Source organism: Diadema antillarum, unplaced genomic scaffold (genome assembly GCF_040938485.1).
Source record: "Diadema antillarum isolate AM-2024a unplaced genomic scaffold, OU_Dant_1.0 seq00001324_RagTag, whole genome shotgun sequence".
Classification (NCBI taxonomy): Eukaryota; Metazoa; Echinodermata; class Echinoidea; order Diadematoida; family Diadematidae; genus Diadema; species Diadema antillarum.
Genome location: NW_027272095.1, coordinates 247,477 through 270,173, shown reverse-complemented (window position 1 = coordinate 270,173; position 22,697 = coordinate 247,477). Strand labels below are relative to the sequence as shown.

The window sequence follows — 22,697 nt, the reverse complement described above, 5'->3', positions numbered from 1 at the left end:
TAGGTGACAACATTGCGAGCATCCAGGAAAAAGATACCATTAATTCTTTGAAGAGGGGACAAAGTGAGCAGGTAAGTGTAACTGAGAAAAAAGGCCAAATGGTTAATTCGGTATTGTAGAGTCGTCAGTCTCCTCTTGAAAGAACATATGGATGGAGCGTTTTTTATGTCTTGATTCAAAGAATTCCAATAATTTGGGCCTACATAAATAAGTGTGTTTTTAGCAAAAATCGTTCTTAAAAGAGGTAAGTGAAATTCATTGGAACGCCTAGTAGGATATTCATGAAATGATTGATTTTTTAGGAACATAGAGTCAAAAATAGACGGAAGCAAGTTATTACAATACTTGTACATAAATTGCCCTAAATTAAACAAAAACAAATCTGCAATTTTTAAGAGCTTGTTGGAGGCAAACAACATATTTGTATGAGAACGTACAGGGGAATAACAGATAACACGTAGAGCTTTCTTTTGTAAGAGGAACACTCTCTCTAATAAATTCTGATGCGTGTTGCCCCAAACTAATATTCCATAATTAAGATGAGGCAATATTAACGACGAATATAGCATAAGTAATGATTTTTGTGGAATATGAAATTTCAATCTATTTACAATGCCTATACTACGTGAAATTATATTGCAGACATTATCAACATGTGATTTCCAGGAGAGTTTTTCATCCACAATGACACCCAAAAATTTGATATGTGAGACTCTTTGTAGATGAGAGTCATCTAATACTATATTTGTACTTAAACTATCAACAATATTACTAAAAAGCATATATTTTGTTTTTTGAGCATTGAGTGATAGCCTATTGGTCCTGACCCAATTTGTCACTTTTTTCAATTCAATGTTAATTTTATGAACGAGAAAATCAATATCATTATGGGCAAAAAAATACATTAGTGTCATCTGCAAAATGAATAAAAGAGAGGTCGTCGGATACGCGACAAAAATCATTGATATAAATAATAAACAACGGCCCTAAGAGACTTCCCTGTGGGACACCACATCTAACTTCTCTGACAACGGAATCATTGTTTTTAATTGTAACGAATTGTTTTCCATCAACTAAATAACTCTTGAACCACTCCAAGGCCTTCCCACGTATTCCATAATGCAATAACTTGTAAAGTAAAATATCGTGATTGATAGTGTCGAAGGCCTTGGAGAAGTCCAAGAAAATACTAACTAGATGAGAATGGTTATCGATTGCGTGAACAACTCTATCAACAAAATGCAAAAGAGCATGCGTAGTACTATGTTTCTCACGAAAACCAAACTGAAAATTCGTAAAAACGTCGTGTACCTTCAAAAAATTGATCATTCTCTTGTAAATAAGTTTTTCTAAAACCTTAGACAATGACGATAATAATGAAATTGGGCGATAATTGCTGACTTCGAACTTATCACCTGCCTTAAATATTGGGATTACTTTTATCTAATTTCATTTTATCAGGGAACACACCATTAAAAATTGACAGATTAAATATATGAGCAAGTGGATCAGCAATCGAGGAAATAACACCCTTAAGTATGAAATTATCTATCTCATCATAACCAGAACTTCGTTTATTTTCAAAAAAAGAAATTATATCAATACTTTCAAATCTGTTAGTTGGTATAAAAAATATGGAATCAGAATTACGCTGACCTAAAAATTCAGTAAAATGAGAATCTGTTGCAGGAATGTTTTGAGCATAATTTTCGCCTATTTTTGAAAAATAAGAATTAAAAATATTTGCAATATGAAGAGGATCATTAATCAATTCATCATTCAATTTAATTCTATCAATGTCAGAGTGTTTACTCGGAACATTCATGGCCTGTTTTAGGACTTTCCAAGTATTTTTCATATCAAACTTATATTTCGATAATTGCTTAAAGTAATATCTTTTCTTTTCAGAACGTAAAATCATTGTCAGAGTATTTTTATATGATGTATATCTATTCTTCGATCGCTCAGTTTTTTCCAATTTGTGCTTGTAATACAAACGATTTTTCCTATTAATTGAACGAAGAATTGATCTGGAAATCCAAGGTAATCTAGGTGTCTTTTTATACTCTGTTCTATTTCTTTGTTTTCGGATTACATCATCTAAATGATGATTAAAAGTTTCCATAAGATTACAAAAGGATATATTAACATCATCGCTGCCAAATACTCCTGACCAGTCAGCATTCTCCAGGGCCACATCAAAACTAGCTAACTTTTCAGGTGAAACTCTACGTCTAAACAAAAGAGGTGAAATAGGTTTAATATTAGCTGGTGTTTTAAGAGTAAAACAAGTCATTATTGCAAAATGATCAGTCATATCTGAAAGGATTATAAAAGAGTCAGGGAGGGGTAGAATATTACAAAACAAGTTGTCAATGAGGGTGGCAGAGCGATCTGTAACACGTGTGGGTTTAGAAATAAGAGGAAGAAAGGACGAGGACAGAAGTGTGTGAAGAAAATCACTAGAGATATTATCATGCTCAGACTTCAGCAAATCAATATTGAAATCACCGAGTAAAAAGCAATCCTTATTTCGGACAACGTGTGAATTATCAAGATCTGAAAAATAAGTTAAAAAATCATTGGCGTTTGAATTAGGAGGTCTGTATATAATGCCTACCATAAGATTTCTACATCCTGGGATAAGAATTTCTATAAACAAAGATTCAACAACATTGTCCATTCTAGAAATATCTTCATGAACAATAGTATCAAAGGAACGTGATATGTACAATGCAACGCCCCCTCCATTCTTATCAAGCCTATTGTTAACAAACAAATTATAACCCTCAATTGCGAAATAATTTTCTGTATTGGAAGCTAACCATGTCTCACTTAATCCGATAACGGATAGCGACTGGCTTGCATCAGATTCTAATAGAAATTTTAAATCATCAAAATGTTTATTCAAACTCCTTATATTTAAATGTAACAAAGAAAACGTGTCCTCAGAAAAATTATGAATCATATCTTTGCATTGATTCACTGTAATATAATTGCACAACATATTTTGAGTGAAATCATTACTAAGATCATAAGGCAATTCATTTGCAGCTGTATTCAGGCTATCGGTAACAAAATCATCGTAAGGGGTGGTTCGTGTACTGGTTAACCCACTAACTGGGTCAGAATCTAAGCTTGTGTTCCTAAACAATTCAAAAAAATCATCGTTCGATACGGAATGAAATGGAGCATTCAGAAAATTAGCCATAATTAGAAATACGAGACGAATTTTTAAAAGTCTGCGTTATTAACAAAACTAGGATGTCGTGAATAAGTGGACGATACAAGAAAATACCCAGTCGCCCGGATGTGGCAAGACGCTGGAGTAATCTACGAACATGGGTGACGTCAAAATTATGATAAGCAGAAGATCGCTGAAGAGACGTAGAACGTGAAACGAGAAAGGGCTGAACAAGGTAAGTAAGAACACTGAGAAGCATGGACAGAAAAAGACATAGAACACACACAACATAATAAGAATAAATCCAGTCTCTCTGTGGGCTTCCGAGACGACAGCAAAAACATACATACACAAAAATTTGAGCCGACATTAGACAAGGACAAACGTGGCTTGGCTTTTACATTCGATCAATTTCCGGATCATCAATAATATACGATAAGTACAGAATAGCTCCAAAAACCCCAGGCCAATAATGTACCTTCTCGGGCACTTGTTAGCACACCGCAGGTCTGAATACGAAACATAATATGTTTATTTATATATTATTTTCACATCAATGCCGCCAATGGCATCATTATAACAGTGGTAGTGTGTGTATGCATGGCGTGTGTAAGCAGTGTTTTAACATGCGAGGGTATGATTGTGCTTGAGAGTGTGAGATTTGGGTGTGTGTGTGCGTGTGTGTGTGTGTGTGTGTGTGTCTTAACGTGTGTGTGTTTGACGTGGGCGTGGCTGCGAGTGTAGGCAGAAAAGCAAAGGGTTCGGTTCAGTGCAGACGATACTGGGACCGTACAAGTGAACAATTGCTGTACAAGCAAGTACTGTACTTCACATTACACCAGTTTGGCAGAATGATGAGTACGCAGGAGTTGTGCGCATATGAATATGCAGACAAGCGATAAAGATCTAACGTACGGATAAAAACTTGTAACTTTTCCAAAAATTGTCACAATTAAGAGGGGGATCAGACTTGTAGTAATAATCATCTCATAAACAAAATGGATGGGGGGGGGGGTCGTTTATAAAATGCAATATATTCCTCAACTGGTCAAAGTACAACCCAACAAGGATTACACATGTATTGAAAATATGATACAGACAAATGAAGTTAATACACACTACAGACACAATCAGTTGGAACCCCTGGAAATCTTTTGTTCCATTGTGTAAATATGGTGAGGGGGGGGGGGGGGGACACTCGCAACTGCATAGCCTTTCGGCACTGAAAAAATGAAATTCACTATTGTCGTGTACAAGATATCACTGCAATATTCATGTATATCAGTCATCATAACATCAAGTTTGCGTAATTCCCCAACACCAACAAAAAATAAATAAAAAGAAAGAAATCCGAACAGTTACATAAATCTAAATTCGTAAATCCAATTCATCTCTAATTTTACAGGATTTTCAATTAAAGCATACCACAACATATATTGTTAAACAAAACAATATTTTGTTGGCATTACCTTATATATGTATATATATTTTTTTGAAAATAGAGGAGAAAACTTATGACCAGTAGAATTATCTATCCTGATTGCACTGTTATGTTTTGCAAAATAATCAAAATTATATGGATATCCTCATCAGACCCGACGGCAGTTGCTGTCAGAAAAACAGTCGAAAACACAACCGCAAAACAATATCATATTGTTAGACAATAACATCACATTGCTAAACGACATATCCTATTGCTAGACAAAGAAATACTTTGTTGACATTTCCATATATATATATATATATATATATTTGGAAAAAAAAATAAAGGGGAAATAACTTGTAACCAGTGAGAATATTCATCCTGATAACATTTCCATATATATATTTTTTTTTTGGAAAAAAAAATAAAGGGGAAATAACTTGCAACCAGTAACAATATTCATCCTGATTACACTGTAATGATTTGCAAAATAATCAAATAATCAAATTCAATGAAGCCCATGACTGTATATCAAATATAATATACAAATAGAAAAAAAAAATGATATTTGAAACCTTCATTGCAGAACCTATTTTTAGCAGTATACTTTAGCCGGCTGGAGGCGAGTTGGACATGAAGGCCCTTTAACAAAATAGGCGGTTGCAGTGCATCACAAGTGATTAATTGGGCTGCATTTTACTCCTTAGTTTTGTTTAGAGTTTCTCTGAGACGTACAATATGAAATGCCACTTCACTAGAATCGCTTTCGACACTCTACAAGCATAGTTGATTTCACGTGACTTTCGCTTCTTGCCTATTATAATATGTGGCATAGCTCCAGTATCAGGGGCCACGGTCTGTAGTTTTTCATACATTATACAAAATATATAGACGCACAACACGCATATATGCTTGTATTGAATATAAGAAATTTCGCAGAATCAAAGAAATTGCACGACTAGTAAGAACTTCAACTATTCAAACGTGGAAAATTACATGAAGAGATGTGATGAATTTGAGAATATCGTGAATAATGTGCATGTCGGTAAAAAAGATACTGTTGATTATGTGTAATCCAAAAATTAACAAACTACAAAATAAACAAAAGAAAGAAATAATAGTAGATAAATAAAAAAAAAATGCCGGAAACGCCACTCACCATGGATACAATGAAAACATTTTCTCTTCTCTACAGAACGTTGTCTTTTGGTAATTATTTTCTTTTTTTCGGGGGCTTGCTTTTCGTAGAGTCTAAGATCATAGTGTGGGGCTACGTGGGAAAGGTTTGCCTTTTTACCCCTACGAGTATTTTTTAACGCATCAATTTTACTACATGAAATATAATCTATGAAATTAGACATTCTATATCTTCTTTTATACTGGATCAGAGAAGCATAGAAAAGGAAATACTAGTCCTTCTTCCTATCTGACGTTACTCCGTATCTTCTTTTTTTTTTCTTCTTGGCTTTAGCATCACATGCTAACATTGGCGCGTGCAGTGAAAGTGCTGTTGTGATAATCTAAAATCACAAATCACACAGGAAGTCTTGAGCCCGTGGCACACTATGCGAGTCACGATTATACGGCTGAAAATAAACGAGCTTATTTATTCTCAGGCTATTGGTTTTTATTTCGGATCCAAAGTCTGTCAGTCGCATAGCCATGAGTCGTATAGTGTGCGGCGGGCTTAAGCGAAACATTGCGATAAAAGAGACTTGGTGATATGTTTGTGTAGTTTTCAACAAAAGTGAACCACATAATTCGGACGGAAACATTTATCATCTAAAATCTGAACTGACGTGTCTTGTTTTGTTACGTTTTCTTCTGATAGTTCTTAAACGATACATTGCGATGCTCGGTGATTTGTTTCTGTGGTTTTCAACAAAACTAAACCACATAAATTCGGACGGAAACAGTTATTATCATCTATAATGGGAACTGACGTGTCTTGTTTTGTTATGTTTTGTTATGATATTCCTTACGTGTTTTGTTTTCTTTACCCTTCTGCCTTGTTAGTTCCTGTTTGGCTTTGGTTGTATTTTATAGTTGTTTCGGTATGATGAGGCCTACTTTAAGTTCTCATTAGTGAGCTGTAAATAAATTAAACTATACTCCTGCAATGTTACCCTTCATGTTATGATGCATATTCGAACGTAAATGCATTGGATGCGTGCATTTAAAAGATAATGAGAAACGTGCTGACATCATAATAAGAAAATGAATAGATGATATGCGTCTGAAACATAACGTCCCAATCAACTGAGTTTAGGTTTGAATGTCTTTGATCATAAACTCTCCAACCAGCAATACAATGATGGCATGATTATAAACCATCATTAACACTGTTCGTAATGTTGATAGAAGAAAAACTAGTTCGGGAAATTCCCTCCACATTCTAGTTTCTCCTCAGTCAGTTATGGATAAGGCAGCATGTCAAGGTGAACAGTTGTGATACCGACAGACAAACAGACAGCATATACGCGCGCGCACACACACACACACACACACACACACTCACTCACACACACACACACAAAGAGTACATTGATTTTGGCACAATACAGTCACACAGGGTATAATATACTTACAGAGCAACTGGCAGCGTGGTTCGCTGGCGTATTCTTCAATGTCCAATACACAGAAATGAAATGAAATGAATCTATTGTTAGCTAAAGAGAGTGCAATGTTAGTTGTAAGGAAAGGAACTCTTCTTCAGATCTTTCCATTGCTACCTAACTATGTTGACAAGTGCCATGAATGATTGAGCACATCAACTTTAAAGACAGCAATGACAAGTTGCACTTTTTCCAACTTGCATGAAGGAACAATTAATGTCTCACTGAATGATGGATATATAATGGATATTATGTCAATGAAAGTGGTCAAATTAACAGGCAAGCCTGCATGACTGCAGTTTTTTGTTTAGGGCTTCTTCAAACCTTTTATGGTTCATAGCCTTCAACATGGCCACCGTTTTTCATACATTGGTGACTCTCACAAAGGCTTATCCATTATTCATTTCTCTCTTATATTCAAGACATGGCTTGTCGCTGCGAGCTATGTGTTGAATATGAACAGAAAATGGACTGCACACCGTGTGGGCTGGCCTTAGTGGGAGTGACCATGCTATCTGACAGGGTGGCCATTTTAAAGGTTCTGGTTTTATTTTGGTTTTGTAGGTTTTATTTTGAGTTGTAACGTGGCATTCTTTGTGTACGTCAATTTTCAGATAAGATCGTTTTCCATTCTTTCTTTCATTAGACAAAGCTCTGTCCTTGAAAGTGATTTTCTTTTATTTTTTCTTATTTTCTCATTCCTGTTCACTTGGAGCGAGATGCAGGGTGCCAAAATGCAATCTCACTATATTCAACACCAGCTGCAAATGAGGGACTTAAAAGCCGATTCGTACGTAGGCCCACGTGGAAAAAAAAAGAATTACGCGTGCTTCCTCAATTTACGCTTATACAGACATCAACTATACGCTTGGCTATGTTTAATGGCTCGACACTAACTTTGGTTTCTGGTGGCCAGTTCGAACTGCAGAATCTTTGGACGTGAAGATTTTATGACCCGAAAAAAGAAACCCAACAAAACAAACGTAAGAATACATTTGAAATTCAAGTGCCCGGTCGTGGTGAAGAGAGAGAGAGAGAGAGAGAGAGAGAGAGAGAGAGAGATTTTGGAAATTTTAGTGGACCGATAAAATTTTTCTAGTGGCTCCGATTCATCCTTCTACCGCTAATGTCGACGCGCCCTCATATGATATGATATATATATATATATATATATATATATATATACATATATATATATGTGACCGTGCACCTCAAAACGAACATAAAGTCGCACACGCTGATTTTGCGTGAGGACTGAAAATAAATGAAATGGGTCAACCTAGCCTAACTTGACTTTTTCATATTTTCTGAAAGAGCGGGTCTTCTTTCACATTATGCTAAAATTTGGTATCATAAAACGGGCAGGAAAGTGTGTTTTTATAGCAGTTTTTCTCGAACATTTTTGGTAGAATAGTGTGATTAGGTGTGTCTTTAGAATCCCTTTTTCATTTCTGAAAAACCTTGTCCACACTCTTCACTTTCAACTCTAATAACTTTTGAAAGGATAGTGCTACTGCTTTGAAAGTTGGCATTGATTATGGACAGAATGTGTTAATGAGGCATGTTTCCTGCCCGTTTTATGATACCAAATCTTAGCATAATGTAAAAGAAGACCCGCTCTTTCAGAAAATATGAAAAAGTCAAGTTCGGCAATGTTGACCCATTTCACTTATTTTCAGTCCTCTCGCAAAATCAGTGTGTGCGACTTTATGTTCGTTTTGAGGTGCACGGTCACATATATAATATATATATATATATATATATATATATATATATATATATATATATACATACATATATATACATGTATTATATACAACATTCAATTATGTTCATGTATATAACATACCTACTATAAAAGCATATGTATATGGATGTGCGTGTGTGTATACATGATTTGACTGGATTGAAACTCTGCATTTCATGTGTACATTCATATGTTTTTTTCAAATTGTTCATTCATTTATTCCAAAATTGAAATATACCAGATGTGACATTAACCTTCAAAACTTCAGCCCTCCATCCCCCCCTTCAAGAAAGAGGAAGACGAGAGAGAGAGAGAGAGAGAGAGAGAGAGAGTGTGTGTGTGTGTGTGTGTGTGTGCGTGTGTGTGTGTGTGTGTGTGTGTGTGTGTGTGTGTGTGTGTGGCTGCAAAGACTGAAACTTTGTTTTGATGGTTCTCTGATCAGAATAATTATCACTTGAGGTAAGGTACATCCCTATTACCAACCACACAGGAAAGATAGACAATTAAGATGAATGACTTGTATTTACGGTTTTCTCTGTACATAATTTACAATGAATACCGAATCTAATATTTTCGACAGAAGCATTTCCTCTATGACTGGTGTTGGTTTTACTTTGGCCACATTTTTTCATCGTCATCATGTTTTCTTCGTTTCCGTTCGATTTTGCGTCTTGCATAATTACTTTCTCTTTCGATTTGTTTATTCAGTTATTATGTGTTATTGTTTTCCGGTAAGATTTATTTTCTGGCTTGAAATTTTAAGTGGTGATTGCAGTTCATCACTGAAAAAAGAAAAGAAAAATAGATCAAGACAGCAAAGGTAAAGTAACTACATTTGATGAGAACTGACAGCTCTTCAATTTCTCTGTTATGTGAGAGTTAAAAACGTTAAAGCCGTTCTTAAAATCTCACATTCTAAATTCCTTGAAACTGTAGGATTGCTCCAGGCACAAGGTTTGATTTTCGGTTTTATTTGATTTAATTTCACTTTGCTTACGATTATCTTTATGCAAAGATTTTAAATCTAGCGGCTGCCTGGGAGATCCCAAGACGAAGGTAGGGACTGCAAGACATTTTCAGTTTGCGTCTTTTGCTGTTCTTTAACTTTGTTTTCTTCTTTTTCTTCATTCTCAAATTATTGGCTTTTATTTATTTTATTTATCTCTATTTTTGCTTTCTTTCTCTCTTGGTCTACTAAAAGCAATAACTTTAGGCCTATGCTAAAACAGTGTGCTTTTATTCATTGATTAAAATCGAATTGAATAATTTATTGTTATTCGTTCATTCACAGTATAATGTGAATATAACAGGGGCACTCAACAGCAGCTGCTGATACCCAAAACAGCACATTAATTCGAAAAACTGCAAGTCGATATAGTAGCCACAGTAAGTGACTTGATGTGACATTCTGCGTGCTTTGCATATTATTGTCGTTGAGGGCAGCATTCAACAACTGAAATCCCAGGACTTCGCCCACAGAACTCTTATAAGAGTTCTGTGACTTAGCCAGCAGCAGCTGGGATAAGCGGAAACTTGGGATAAGCGGAAACAAGAAAGCGGACTCGCTGGCAAAATATGCTCTATCCCTACCAATTACTTACAATGTTCCGCCAAATAAGCAAGAGATCAAACAAAAACACTACCAGCAACATATGCATACATGGCAAAACGAATGGACATCATCAGCCCGTGGACGCTTCCTGTTTGAAATCCAACCTACCATTAAAGCAAAATATGAAAGTAATGCAAGAAATAGGAGAGAAGAAACTATTCTGAACAGGCTCAGAGTAGGAAGCTGTTTTCTGAATGAAACGCTTTTCAAACTCAACAAGCACGCAAACGGTCTATGCGACCACTGCAAGCTGCCAGAGACAGTACAACATTTGTTTTTCCATTGCACCAAATTCAATCAGCAGAGGTTGAAACTAACAAAATCACTGCGTGCAGGTAAAATATCCATGCAAGCCCTATTTCACCTTTCCTCGCAGAGAGCAGTTATACAATTCTTGAAAGAGACCAAAAAATATGAAACGATCTGAAATTGTTTACTGAGTATATCAACACCACCGCATTGATATAATGAAAACGTAACAACATCAGATTTCAAATTTCAAAGGGAAAATGGACAGAAATGTGCATTTTGCAGTTAAATGCACATTATTACATTCATTATTTGTGATAATAAATGCTTTTGAATTTTTATTATTCATCTGTCATAAAGAAGAAAAAAGAAGAAGAAACAAAAAAAAATAAGAACAACTCGCAGTAATATGTGCCAAGCAGTCCTGGGGAGGGAAAGGGAAATTTGAATCTTTCGGGGAAAGTCTAGGGGCATCCAGTTTCTCGTTTGATGCCTTTTCCATCCCCGGACTGCACGTCACAAACAATGCACGGACATAATCATTATGTATGACGACGCACAGAATGTGAAATGAAAACAACATCAGTACCAACGGCGGGGGAAAACTAATTAAAAACACCCACATTACAGTACCGAAAGACAAAATACAATGATTTGAATTTCTGAGCTTGACATCTGTTACTTTTGTTGCATTAATGCCTCTACTTGAAATAATTTTTCGTTGGTTGTGTTATATTCTGTTAACTGCATTTTTCACCTAACCTATTTGTTCTCCTCACAGTGTGCGCTTCCTTTCGTTTTGAAATAGTTCCATTTTAATTTTAGCTGCATGAACGCTTTAACTTAACATAACGTACATGGTTTATTTTGTGTGTGAACAGCTCTAATCCCACGTCCGTTGTCAACCCATTTTTTTTCTGCTATGTTATAGCTTTTTGTTTTGTTTCATTTGATTTGTTTGTTATGTTTTTATTATGTGTCTTTCCTCTCGATCCCCCTTTTTTTTTTTTTTTTTTCCCTTAACTTATCACTTATTGATATATCGGATTTAGAGGCGTCAATAACAGGTCCTGGCACGGTAAACACCTCTCGCGCATCGGAGGGGACTAGGCCTCCTGAGGCTGAGAAATCTGCTCAAAGTACAGAGCCGGATTGTCCAGAAGATTCAACCCAGAACACAAAAGAATAAAGTGAGAGGAAGGTTTCACTGACGCCGGACCTGGGACCCCTCACGAAAAGTACGGTAACAACAACGAAAGCCAAAAAAATACAGAGACCCGCACGTAGATGGCGTCAATATTCGGTACACGAATTGTACGCCAGAAAAATCTAATAACAACAACAACAACAGCAGCAGCAGCTAGCTAGCTGCAGCTGCATGACACCGATCGTGAATGTGATAACTGTCTAGACCAGTCTGAGTTCCAAATACCGTTCCCGTGATGGTCAAACTTGCCACTTGTGAGGCGGCATAGTTACTGTTGCCATGGACGGAGAAGGTATTTATGCAGTTTTTACCATGCATTAAGCTTTTACGTTAATGTGACTTCCGGAGCTATTTCGAAACGACATTGCTATAGACAAATAGTGTCGGAACATGCAATAGTATAGAATACATTGTCCCATATACTGAAATTGGTGTAAGCGTACTTTGCTACAATAGTAGCAGGGTCTTACATTTGACGAGGTGCATACACTATACAGTGCTGCATGTTTTCTATTATAGAAATTAGATTTTGGACATGTTTGAAATTTTACTTTGCTCATAAACTTTGATATATGGTATGACATTTCATGTGTAAATCACGTGACGTGTTTATTGAAGCTAAAGTATAATTTACATTGATTAACACATGTACTGTAGGCAGCATAGCCTGCGCATGCAAATGATACCGGTAGGCAGTATCCGAATCAGACAACCCTACTACTAGTACATGTAGTAGAACTGGAAATGCAAGCTGCCCATACAATATAATTCGACCACCTGCTACATGTAGAAACTATAGGCCTAATAGATGCTTTTGCATCATACATTGAAACAGTTTGGGCTAATGGCTTATTTTGAACGAAATTGTGAACGGGTTGTCGGAAAGTATGTCAACTTTCATGTCCTCAATCAACATTACTCTCCTTTACAGCGCAGCGAGCGATCGCAGCCTACCTACTTGTTAAGTTTGTGAAAAAAATGCAGTTCCCAGCTTTTGTAGAAAATGTGACCACAGATACATGTATGTAGGCATATCGTACGATGTAGACTTACACACAAACTTACACACAACTCACTGCGAGAAGGAAAATTTTATATATAAAAAAAACTATTGTAGAGGTTTGTACAAGTACTAGTATCATATTGCTGCTTAAAGTTATATACAAGACACTCGCATTTTTCTTTCAAATTTTCATACTCATATACATGTACACTAATTTTCAACTCGGTTTACTTCGCTTGAGCGATGTCTTGCCTAATGTTAGCAGGCAAGCTTTAGTTTCAGATTGTGCAGGTAGCATACTCTGTGGTCGAGCGCGGAAAGTGAGTTGTTTTAAGCGACAGCAGAAAAGTTGGCACCAGTATCAATACTTCTTCTGATTGGAAATAAGCTATTAGTTACATATTTAACCTGTGACTTTGGTGCAATGTGATGTTGTCGAAATTGTAGACATCTACGTAGTGTACACCTACATAAACATACCTGTAGATTATGTGTGTGCATAAATACACAAGTGCAGGATTAGTGCCTACTACATTAGGCCTTTCAGAGCTTGCACACTGTATACACGTACACTGTACATTGTACATACACACCTGTGTTGAAGATGAAAAACGTAAAATAATGCAACACACTCAAACCCAAAACCCAGTCATTAAGGAGTTCAAAAATGATATGAAAATTAGTTGATTATTGGTGCTGCTAAAATGCAATATCACTTTGAGTCTTTCAAACATCTGCAATGCCAACAACGATAGGTCTGGGTTACTCGAATAGAAGCACGCTTTAAGCAGATTTGAGTTTGTGATTACGTGGTTTTCAAAATGACATATACACTTGCAAGATTTGCTCTGTGTGATTGTAAACTGTGCTGTTACATCACTCGCCTCTGGTTCACTACAAGAACTCTATCCATTGTGCATTCTGCTTTTGAGGAAGACCACAGCTAGTGCTGACTTATATTGTGCATTATGCAGCCCCCTCCACACTTTTGGTTCGCGAAAAAAAAAAAAAAGAGGAGAAAAATCGGGGGAAAAATCACAACACCCATGAATTTGAATTTCCAAAGATTCCGCCCTTACATAAAATTTCCGTCTAAGCACCAGCGTAGCAAGGGGGGGGGGGGGGGATGAGGCGGTCCCCCCCCCCAAGATTCTGAATAATTCTGAGTGCACTGTAAGACTTATCACTTACATTCCAAGAAATCAATAGTTTCCTCATGTACAAGGGGAATATCCCCTTTTAATCAGCCCTTTCCTCTCTCGGTTCTTGCAATCATTTTTTCTTTTTGATAATTTTCCAAATATTCCAGCTAATATACGCATACTGGTATCTCAATTTCAACTTTCAAAAAGGAAAAGCTCTTGTACGGGAAGGGTGGGGATAGCACTCTCCCACACACAAAATGTGTACACCAAAATGTTTAACTGTAAGAAAATACAGAATCTCCCTCGTGTAGGAGGGGGAATACAAAATTGTAGGGCTTATCCCCTCCCTCATCATCCTGCTAGGTCTCCTTCCACAGACTTGCACTTCTCTGATTGACAAATTTCGTGATATTCAACAGAAGTGTGTGCATATTGTTGAATTTAAGTTCTAAAAATGAAAGAAAAAGAATCTCCCTCGAATATGGGAGGGGTATCTTGCCACCCTCCCATTGATTGGTCCCCTCTATAGACTAAGTACACTTTGGGGAATGACAATTTCCGAATTTCCCACAAAAAGTGTGTTTCAGATCGCTTTATTTCAATTTTAAAAATGGGAAAGCACTGTCGAGTGGGAGGGAGCATCTGCCCCCACGCCCTCCCCCTCTACTTCATTAGACTTTGTATACACACAAACACACACACACACGCACACACATGCACACGCGGAATAAGAGCTAAATGACATGATTTTGCTATTAGCACTTCCCTTAAAAAAAAAAAGATACTCTAATTATTTCCATTATTTTTTTTTTTTTTTTTTTTTTGGGGGGGGGGGGGTTGGGAGCTAGAAAAAATTCCAACTATTGCCCCAAAGTTTGCACCAGATCGCTGAATTTCAGGTCCGAAAATGTAAAATCACCTTCATGTGGGAGGAGAAATATCCCTTATGTACACCCTTGTGTGCATGCCTTTTCTGTTTGATTGCTTAACAGACAGCGTTCATGAAATTCATTGTAAGAAGTAAAACAAGAAGTTTATCTAATTGCTACCATTTTAAAGGCAAATTGTTCAATCATAATCCCCATCAAAATATCCTGCTACCTTAAACAAGTGTAGCCGTTTCAAGTTGATAAAACAAGCAAAAATATGCAACAAATTGCACCATTTACAACATCACAACATCACCATGTCCACCCTCCCCCTCTCGCTCGCTCCGCTCGCTCAGTCTTCGTCGCTTCGCTCCCTCACATAGTAACCGCCCCCCAAAGATCATATCCTGGCTACGCCGGTGCGTCTAAGTGACCTCACGTGATCTATCCCAAAAGTGTAGCATGAGTGATGAGAGCAAAAATTGTGGAAAATTTCTGTTTTGAAACATACAGTGTGTCATGTCATTCAAGAATATGATGCACAAGCAGCGATACTTTCTTTGTTTTATATTTGGTGAGTTAATGCATTAAAATAAAAAGAGTTTCATGGGCTGTATCTCACAATTTAATACATTATTCATTTGATATCATGCACATGTACCATAACTTGCACATGCTCTAAAATTGTGAATGTGGCACACATATCAGTACTTGCTGCATTAGTTGGGGGGGGGGGGGGAAGGTTAGATCACTGTGGTCTATTTTTTTTTCTTCTACTTATTCATACATATGTACATTGTACACATTGAATTCAATGCCTCCTGTGAACGAGTTGAAACTAATAAGCCACGCACATGGCTACATTGTTTGTAAGTGTATCAGTAAGATAGATACACTGTATGAAGAGTTTGTTCAGAAAAACCGATAAGTCCATATGTGACCCTGCACCTCAAAACAAACAAAAAGTCGCCAGACATGAATTTTTAGTTAAGACCATATTCTGAAAGAGCAGACTTTAAGCTTTAAAATGATGTATAACCCAAATCAAATGGACTCTCCTAACCTATCTTAATATTGGAAAGAAAGCACAAACTCAGGAAAAGTGGGAACTGAGAAAAGAGGCTCTAAAGTACGGTGTCTATTCAAGCGCTTAATCTTTACCAAACCGTGCTGGCTGTGCGATGAATGGGACAAAAAACAGGAAGTAAACCACCAGAGTAACAACAATGAAGAGATATTCAGATTAAACTGAAATTAAGCATGCCTCATTAACACATTCTGTCTATAATCAATGCCAACTTTCAAAGCAGTAGCCCTATCCTTTCAAAAGTTATTAGAGTTGAAAGTGAAGAGTGTGGACAAGGTTTTTCAGAAATGAAAAAGGGATTCTAAAGACACACCTAATCACACTATTCTACCAAAAATGTTCGAGATAAACTGCAAAAAAAAACACACTTTCCCGCCCATTTTATGATACCAAATTTTAGCATAATGTAAAAGAAGACCCGCTCTTTCAGTAAATATGAAAAAGTCAAATTCGGCTAGGTTGACCCATTTCACTTATTTCCGGTCCTCACGCAAAATCACTGTGTGCGACTTTATGTTCGTTTTGAGGTGCACTGTCACATATTTGCCAAATGGAGATATTCGCGATTAAAGGTCAAGAAAAATAAAGAGAATAATACAAACATTTTTGCTTCTTTGACCATAACTTCAAAAATGTACCTTTATATGTCGTGACCAATATATCATTTAAAAGGTATTATTTTGTACTTTATGACAGAGACCGTACTTCAAAGTCTTCAGAAATGGACTTATCGGTTTTTGCGAACAAACTCTTCGTATCTTACATAAAAGCTTCATTTTGTATTCAGCATTAGGTACACAAGATACGCTCAAAGCGACACCTCTTTCCTTTAAAGGCATGACAAATTTGCCTGGAAATTTTGTGAGTGATATTCTGTCTACAGTGCCTTTATTTATGCATTCCGATTAGATCATGGCAACTGCATTTATACTATGTGTAAGTAATATGCTATAGTAATGGTACTTTGTAGAGAAATGGACATCTTTGGTAAGTCAGATTTGAATACAATGTACCATTACATAAGAACATTTCACATGATGGTCATGTCGCAGGTATGGAAAAACACTCATGAAAGAATTCACATCCACTTGAGGAACTGGGGGAAAAAAAGAAAAAAAAAACTTTTATGAGCAATATTCAAGTATTTTCAGTTTTTCAGTAATGAACATGTTATGCTCTACAAATTTAAATGTAACACAGTCATTTGAATCATCTACACCTGTATGCACTGTATTTGCAGTCCTTCACAAAGGATTTCCAAAGATGATTAACAAAGTGTGGACTTGGGCTTTTCTTAGATATTAAAGTACAGTGTATATCAATTTGCACCAATGGTGTATCAGCTTGTTCCTGATTAGGAATGTGGGGTGTTGAATGGAAATGCAGGATTTAAACAGATGTTAGAAAAATTGATTACTGGACATTACTGCATAACTGATATTCCCTCGTCTTTGAATATGGTATGTCTCATAATTGGTAAATTTGGTGATTGGTTGAATATGTAACTCCTTGCTGTACTCATATCTGTGTTTATTCTTTCATCATTTAGGAGTGGTTATCACCTCATTCAGATGCCAGTTTTGTGGACAGCAGTACCCATCCAGTGCTGACCTAACAACGCACTGGAAAGACTCGTCATGCACCACACCTTCTGTATCGGCTGCAGCCTCGAGCCAGGTGGTGACCCTATCAACAGAGGAAGGCATCATTGCAGTGACTGAGGTCACCCAACTGCCATCGGATGCTGGAATTGACATCAGCGCCGGAGAGAAAACTGAAAAACAGTCAGCAATGACCTCTTCACAAAAAGCAAGCTCCCCATCATCTACATCACGGCAGGAATCATGTCCTCAAAAAACTCCTGAGGATATTGCAGGGTCTGCCAGCAGTGAACATGCACCAGCAGCAACATGTACCGGAAATGCAGAAAATGACTCCCGAGAATCTGCTGCTGTGCCAATTGGAGACCTACCTGTGCTAGTTGCTCAGCAGGTATTATCACAGATCCCAAAAGAAGCTAATGTCCTGTCACTGGTCGCAAATGAGATCTCATGCGATGGTCAGGAAAGCATGCAAATGCAGAATTCCCTCTGTGAAGACAGTAATGTAGCAACAGTTCATCTTCACCCTGAAGGCATCGTAGGACAAGTTGCGATGGAGATCCACATACCCGTGCATTCTCAGCTGATTGTAAGTGAGCTGGCTTGTACACAACACGAGACGACTCCAACAAATCAGATTTACCTTGTAGACAAGAAGGAAAGCCCTAGTGAAGATCAAAGACCTAAAGAAAATGCAAAGGTTATGACAGTACCCCAGATCACATGGCCTATTATCAATCGTAACATTGATCGAGAAGATTTGCAAGCTGCACAAAGTAAACCCAAGAAAATTTCAGACATCAAAAAGTTTTGTTGTGAACAGTGCGGGAGAACATATTCAAAGTCTTCAAACTTGTATCGCCATATGCGCAGCCATCGCAGTGCAAAGCATGAATGCACAACTTGTGGCAAAATATTCAAGCACAAAAAGTCACTGAATGCTCATATGAATAACCACACTGAACAGCTCAGTGCTAAGCAATTTAGATGCAAGTTCTGCGACCAGTTGTTTCCAACCAAATTCAAACTGAGTGTACACCTACGGAGCCATACTTATGAAAAGCCCTTCTACTGCAGCCACTGTGGCAAGACCTTCATGACCAAGCATGGGTTGTTGCGTCATCAATTAGCGCACAGTTCAGAAAAGACATATGAATGCAACCTCTGCCACAAAAAGTTTCTGAGAAAGCACGGGCTTGAAAGACACAAGTCTGTCCACCTTGGTCAAAAGCTGTACAAGTGTTCGATATGCAATAAAGGATTTGTGGAAAAATATAACCTGCTCAACCATGAGAAAGTCCACTCTGACAGTCGCCCCTTTCCTTGCCTTAGCTGTGGAAAGCGTTTTGCAACTCTTGGTACACTGAGAACACATGAAACCATTCATACTCGTGAGAAGGTTCACCCGTGTAACAAGTGTGCAGAGAGGTTCGGTACCCTGACAGAGCTAAAGCTTCATTTGCGGTCTCACTGGAGGGAGGACCACAAGGAAGGTGATACCATCGAGGCCAACCAGTGTAAGGAATGTGGAGCCAAGTTCACACAGAGATCTACTCTTAGGGCACATGAGAGGACACACAGTGGTGAGCTACCCTATAAATGTGACGTGTGCTTCAAAAAATTCGCCTACTATGCCAGCTGGCGGCGTCATGCCAAAATGCACCGGGGTGAAAAATCGTTTGTGTGTCAAAAATGTGGAAAGGGTTTCACAAAAAAGTTATATCTTCTTCGACACAGTAATGGCAATTGCCATGGACCAAGGGAGCAAGTTTTGGTACCGACCATTGACAATTATGTGAAAGCAGGAACTGAATCCTTCCCTGCGGATCAAGGGTTAAACTTTGGTCATCATGAGTTGTCAGCCAAAGATGTGACAAGCAGCCAACAAACTACAGCAGATGACAAAAAAAGTGTTATCGAAGTGGTAAAAGCGACTGAACTGTCAGTACGGGATGTCACCAATACAGCTGGCAATGGCAACGTTGCAGTTACCAAGGAGAATTCCTGTACAAGTGTACTAGCCCCTGAGTTAAAGGAAGTGAAGGTGAAGCCCTTTGCTTGTGAAATGTGTGGGAAGATGTACAAGTCAAACTCTAATCTCCAGCGGCACCGCAAAAGCCACCAGGAGAGGAAGCCATTTGCGTGTAACCTCTGCGAGAAGTCCTACAGTCGCCGGCCAATCCTAACAGAGCATAAGCTTATGGTCCATGGAGATGGTGCTCCTAAGACCCGCTACCAGTGCTGTGAATGCACAAAATCGTACTTCTCACTCGGAAGGTTGGAAATTCATCGCAGGAAGCACACGGGTGAACGGCCATTCCAATGCAAGCACTGTGAGAAATCTTTCAAAGAGATGAGCAACCTGAAGAGGCATGAAATCATCCATTTGGGTTTGAAGCCTTACAAGTGTCTCGTGTGTGGCAGAGGTTTCAATGACAAGGGCAATCTCCAGAAGCATGAGAGCACACACGGAATAAAGGGAGCTGAAGGCAGGGCTAATGTGGAGTCATGGAAACCCTTCTCCTGCAAAGTCTGTGGTAAGACCTTCAAGCAGCTGGGATATCTTCGATACCATGAGCGGATGCACCAGGGTGACAAATTATACGTCTGCAACATTTGCAATCGAAAATTCACTCAAGCAGCAAATCTTGAGGTTCATGTTCGAGCGCACCAGGACAAGATGTTTAAGTGTGACATGTGCAGTGTGTCATACAGGAAGGAAGAAAAGCTGCTGCAGCACAAGCAGATGTGCCATGCCGTTAAGAAATGTTTCGTGTGTGGGGACTGTGGCAAAGTATTGTCTACGAAAGCAAATCTGCAGCGACATGAAAGGAAACATCAGGGACTAAAGCCGTTTGTGTGTCCTATTTGTGATAAAGGCTTTAGTGAGAAGGTAGTCCTAAAGAGACATATGAAAATCCACAAGGAAGACGTTCTTACATGTGAGAAATGTGATCAGCTGTTTACCTCAAATGAAGCCCTTAACCAGCACATTACTGATAATGGTTGTGCAAAATCATTCAGATGTAGACATTGTGAAAGGACTTTTTCCTCAAAAAACGGGCTAGCCAGACATCAAAGTTCTCATAAGTCCATGCAAGTTATTCCTGAAAAAGCTGACGACAAAGGGAAAAAGAAAAAGAAAATGTACATTTGTGATATATGTCACAAAAACTTCAAAAAGAAAAAGAAATTGGCGAGGCACAAGAGAGAGCATGCTAGTCTTGCCAAGTAGCAATACGATGTGCAATGTTTTCCACAGTCATCATTGGGTTTGTTTTTGTACCAGACAAAGTGCTATTGGTATTACATCCTTGTCCAAAGATGCAAACTTCTGTTAATGCATCCTACAGGAAGTGTCGCCGGGAGGCATCATGTTTTCAGTTTGTCCGTCCGTCCTTCCGTAATTAATTTTGTGGACAGCATAACTTAAAAAAAGTATCTAATGAAACCTGGCATGTATATGTATGAATAAACGACGTTTTGGGTGCACTTGTTCAAGGTCAAAGGTTGAAGGTCAATGTCAAATGCTCAAAATTTATCTATTTCCCCCATATCTGTGCAATGTCTTAGGTGTGTTTTTTTTTTTAAATTTAACTTAGCACTTATTACTTCATAAAACTTTTCTATCGAAAGTTTCTGGTCATTAGGTCAAAAGTCAAGTGAAATGCCAAAATTTCACATTTTTCTCCATATTTCGAAAATGGTTCAAGGTATATTCGTGGAACTTAGTACATATGCCTGACAGTGATTCTGTTTGAAATTTGGGGGTCATGAGGTCTCGCATCAAGGCAAACTCCTCAAAATTTCACTTTTTCCCCCATGCAATGCCTAAAGGTATTTTCTTGGAACTTAGTGTATACATGTATTATCCAACAGCAATTATCTACAAAAGTATTTGGCCCAAGGTCGAAGGTCACAAATTTTAAAGTCAAAGGTCAAATGGATTGGATACAGATAGAGGAAAAGCTAATTTTGAAAGGAATCACAATTCAACCATGCATTGCAAATATGCAAAAGGAGGGTGCTGTTCGTTACTCCGAAGGTTCGCTATTCCGAGGGTTCGTTATTCCGAACCTTTGGTCGTTAATCCGAAACACAGAAATTACCTATACCTAGAGGCTTGTTAATCCAAAAATGAAAAAGGGTTCGTTTATAATCCGAAAATTTGTGGCGTTATTCGGAAGGTTCGTTATTCCGAAGATTCGTTAATCCGGAAATGAAATTCGGAACAATGAACCTTCGGAATAACGAATCTTCGGACTAAAGAGCCTTCGGAATAACGAGCCTTCGGAATAACGAGCTGTAACCGCAAAAGGAAACAGGATATGTCTTCCATTGAAATATCAATAAGCTACACGTATATTATGACGATTTGCAAATGATAGTGGAAGAAATGTTTGTGAACACATACGTCAGGTGCATGTACTACACACACGTGTACACACACAAACACATATTTTCATACACAATGTACTTGCACTTTTGTATTCAGACAAACGCAGGGATGAGCCCATTTAAAATAAGCGAAATGAATAAAAGACGATCAGAAACGCACCTTGTGTTTTGAAAAAAAAATTCCTATTAGCAGGTGTGTTCACATAATAAATCTATTGCCAAATTGATATTTAAAAAGATCTAATATAAACGAAAAACCTGATATAACAAACTAATTTCTCCGGTCTCAATGAATTTATTTCCTTTTCTGCGTGTGTTTTGTTTAGTGACTACTGATATATAAAAATATCTGATTAAAAAAATGCCTTGATCTTGTTTATACAGTGGAAACTCGATATAACGAGATGGTCGGGACCGAGTCATTTTCCTCGTTATAGCCGATATCTCGTTATACAGTGGAAACTCGATATAACGAGATGGTCGGGACCGAGTCATTTTCCTCGTTATAGCCAATATCTCGTTATATCAGTAGGCATAAAAGAAGGCATAAAATAAAG

At 37.7% G+C, this 22,697-nt stretch overlaps 1 protein-coding gene across 1 annotated transcript; it reads left to right on the top strand.

Moving 5' to 3' along the window:
* The first annotated feature begins 17,115 nt into the window (after positions 1-17,115).
* LOC139708286 (uncharacterized) lies at positions 17,116-21,003 on the top strand. Its single transcript, XM_071620253.1, has 2 exons — positions 17,116-17,128; positions 17,691-21,003. Exons 1-2 carry the CDS (start codon positions 17,116-17,118, stop codon positions 20,975-20,977), a joined length of 3,300 nt encoding a protein of 1,099 aa, XP_071476354.1. The 3' UTR covers positions 20,978-21,003.
* Positions 21,004-22,697: the final 1,694 nt, after the last annotated feature.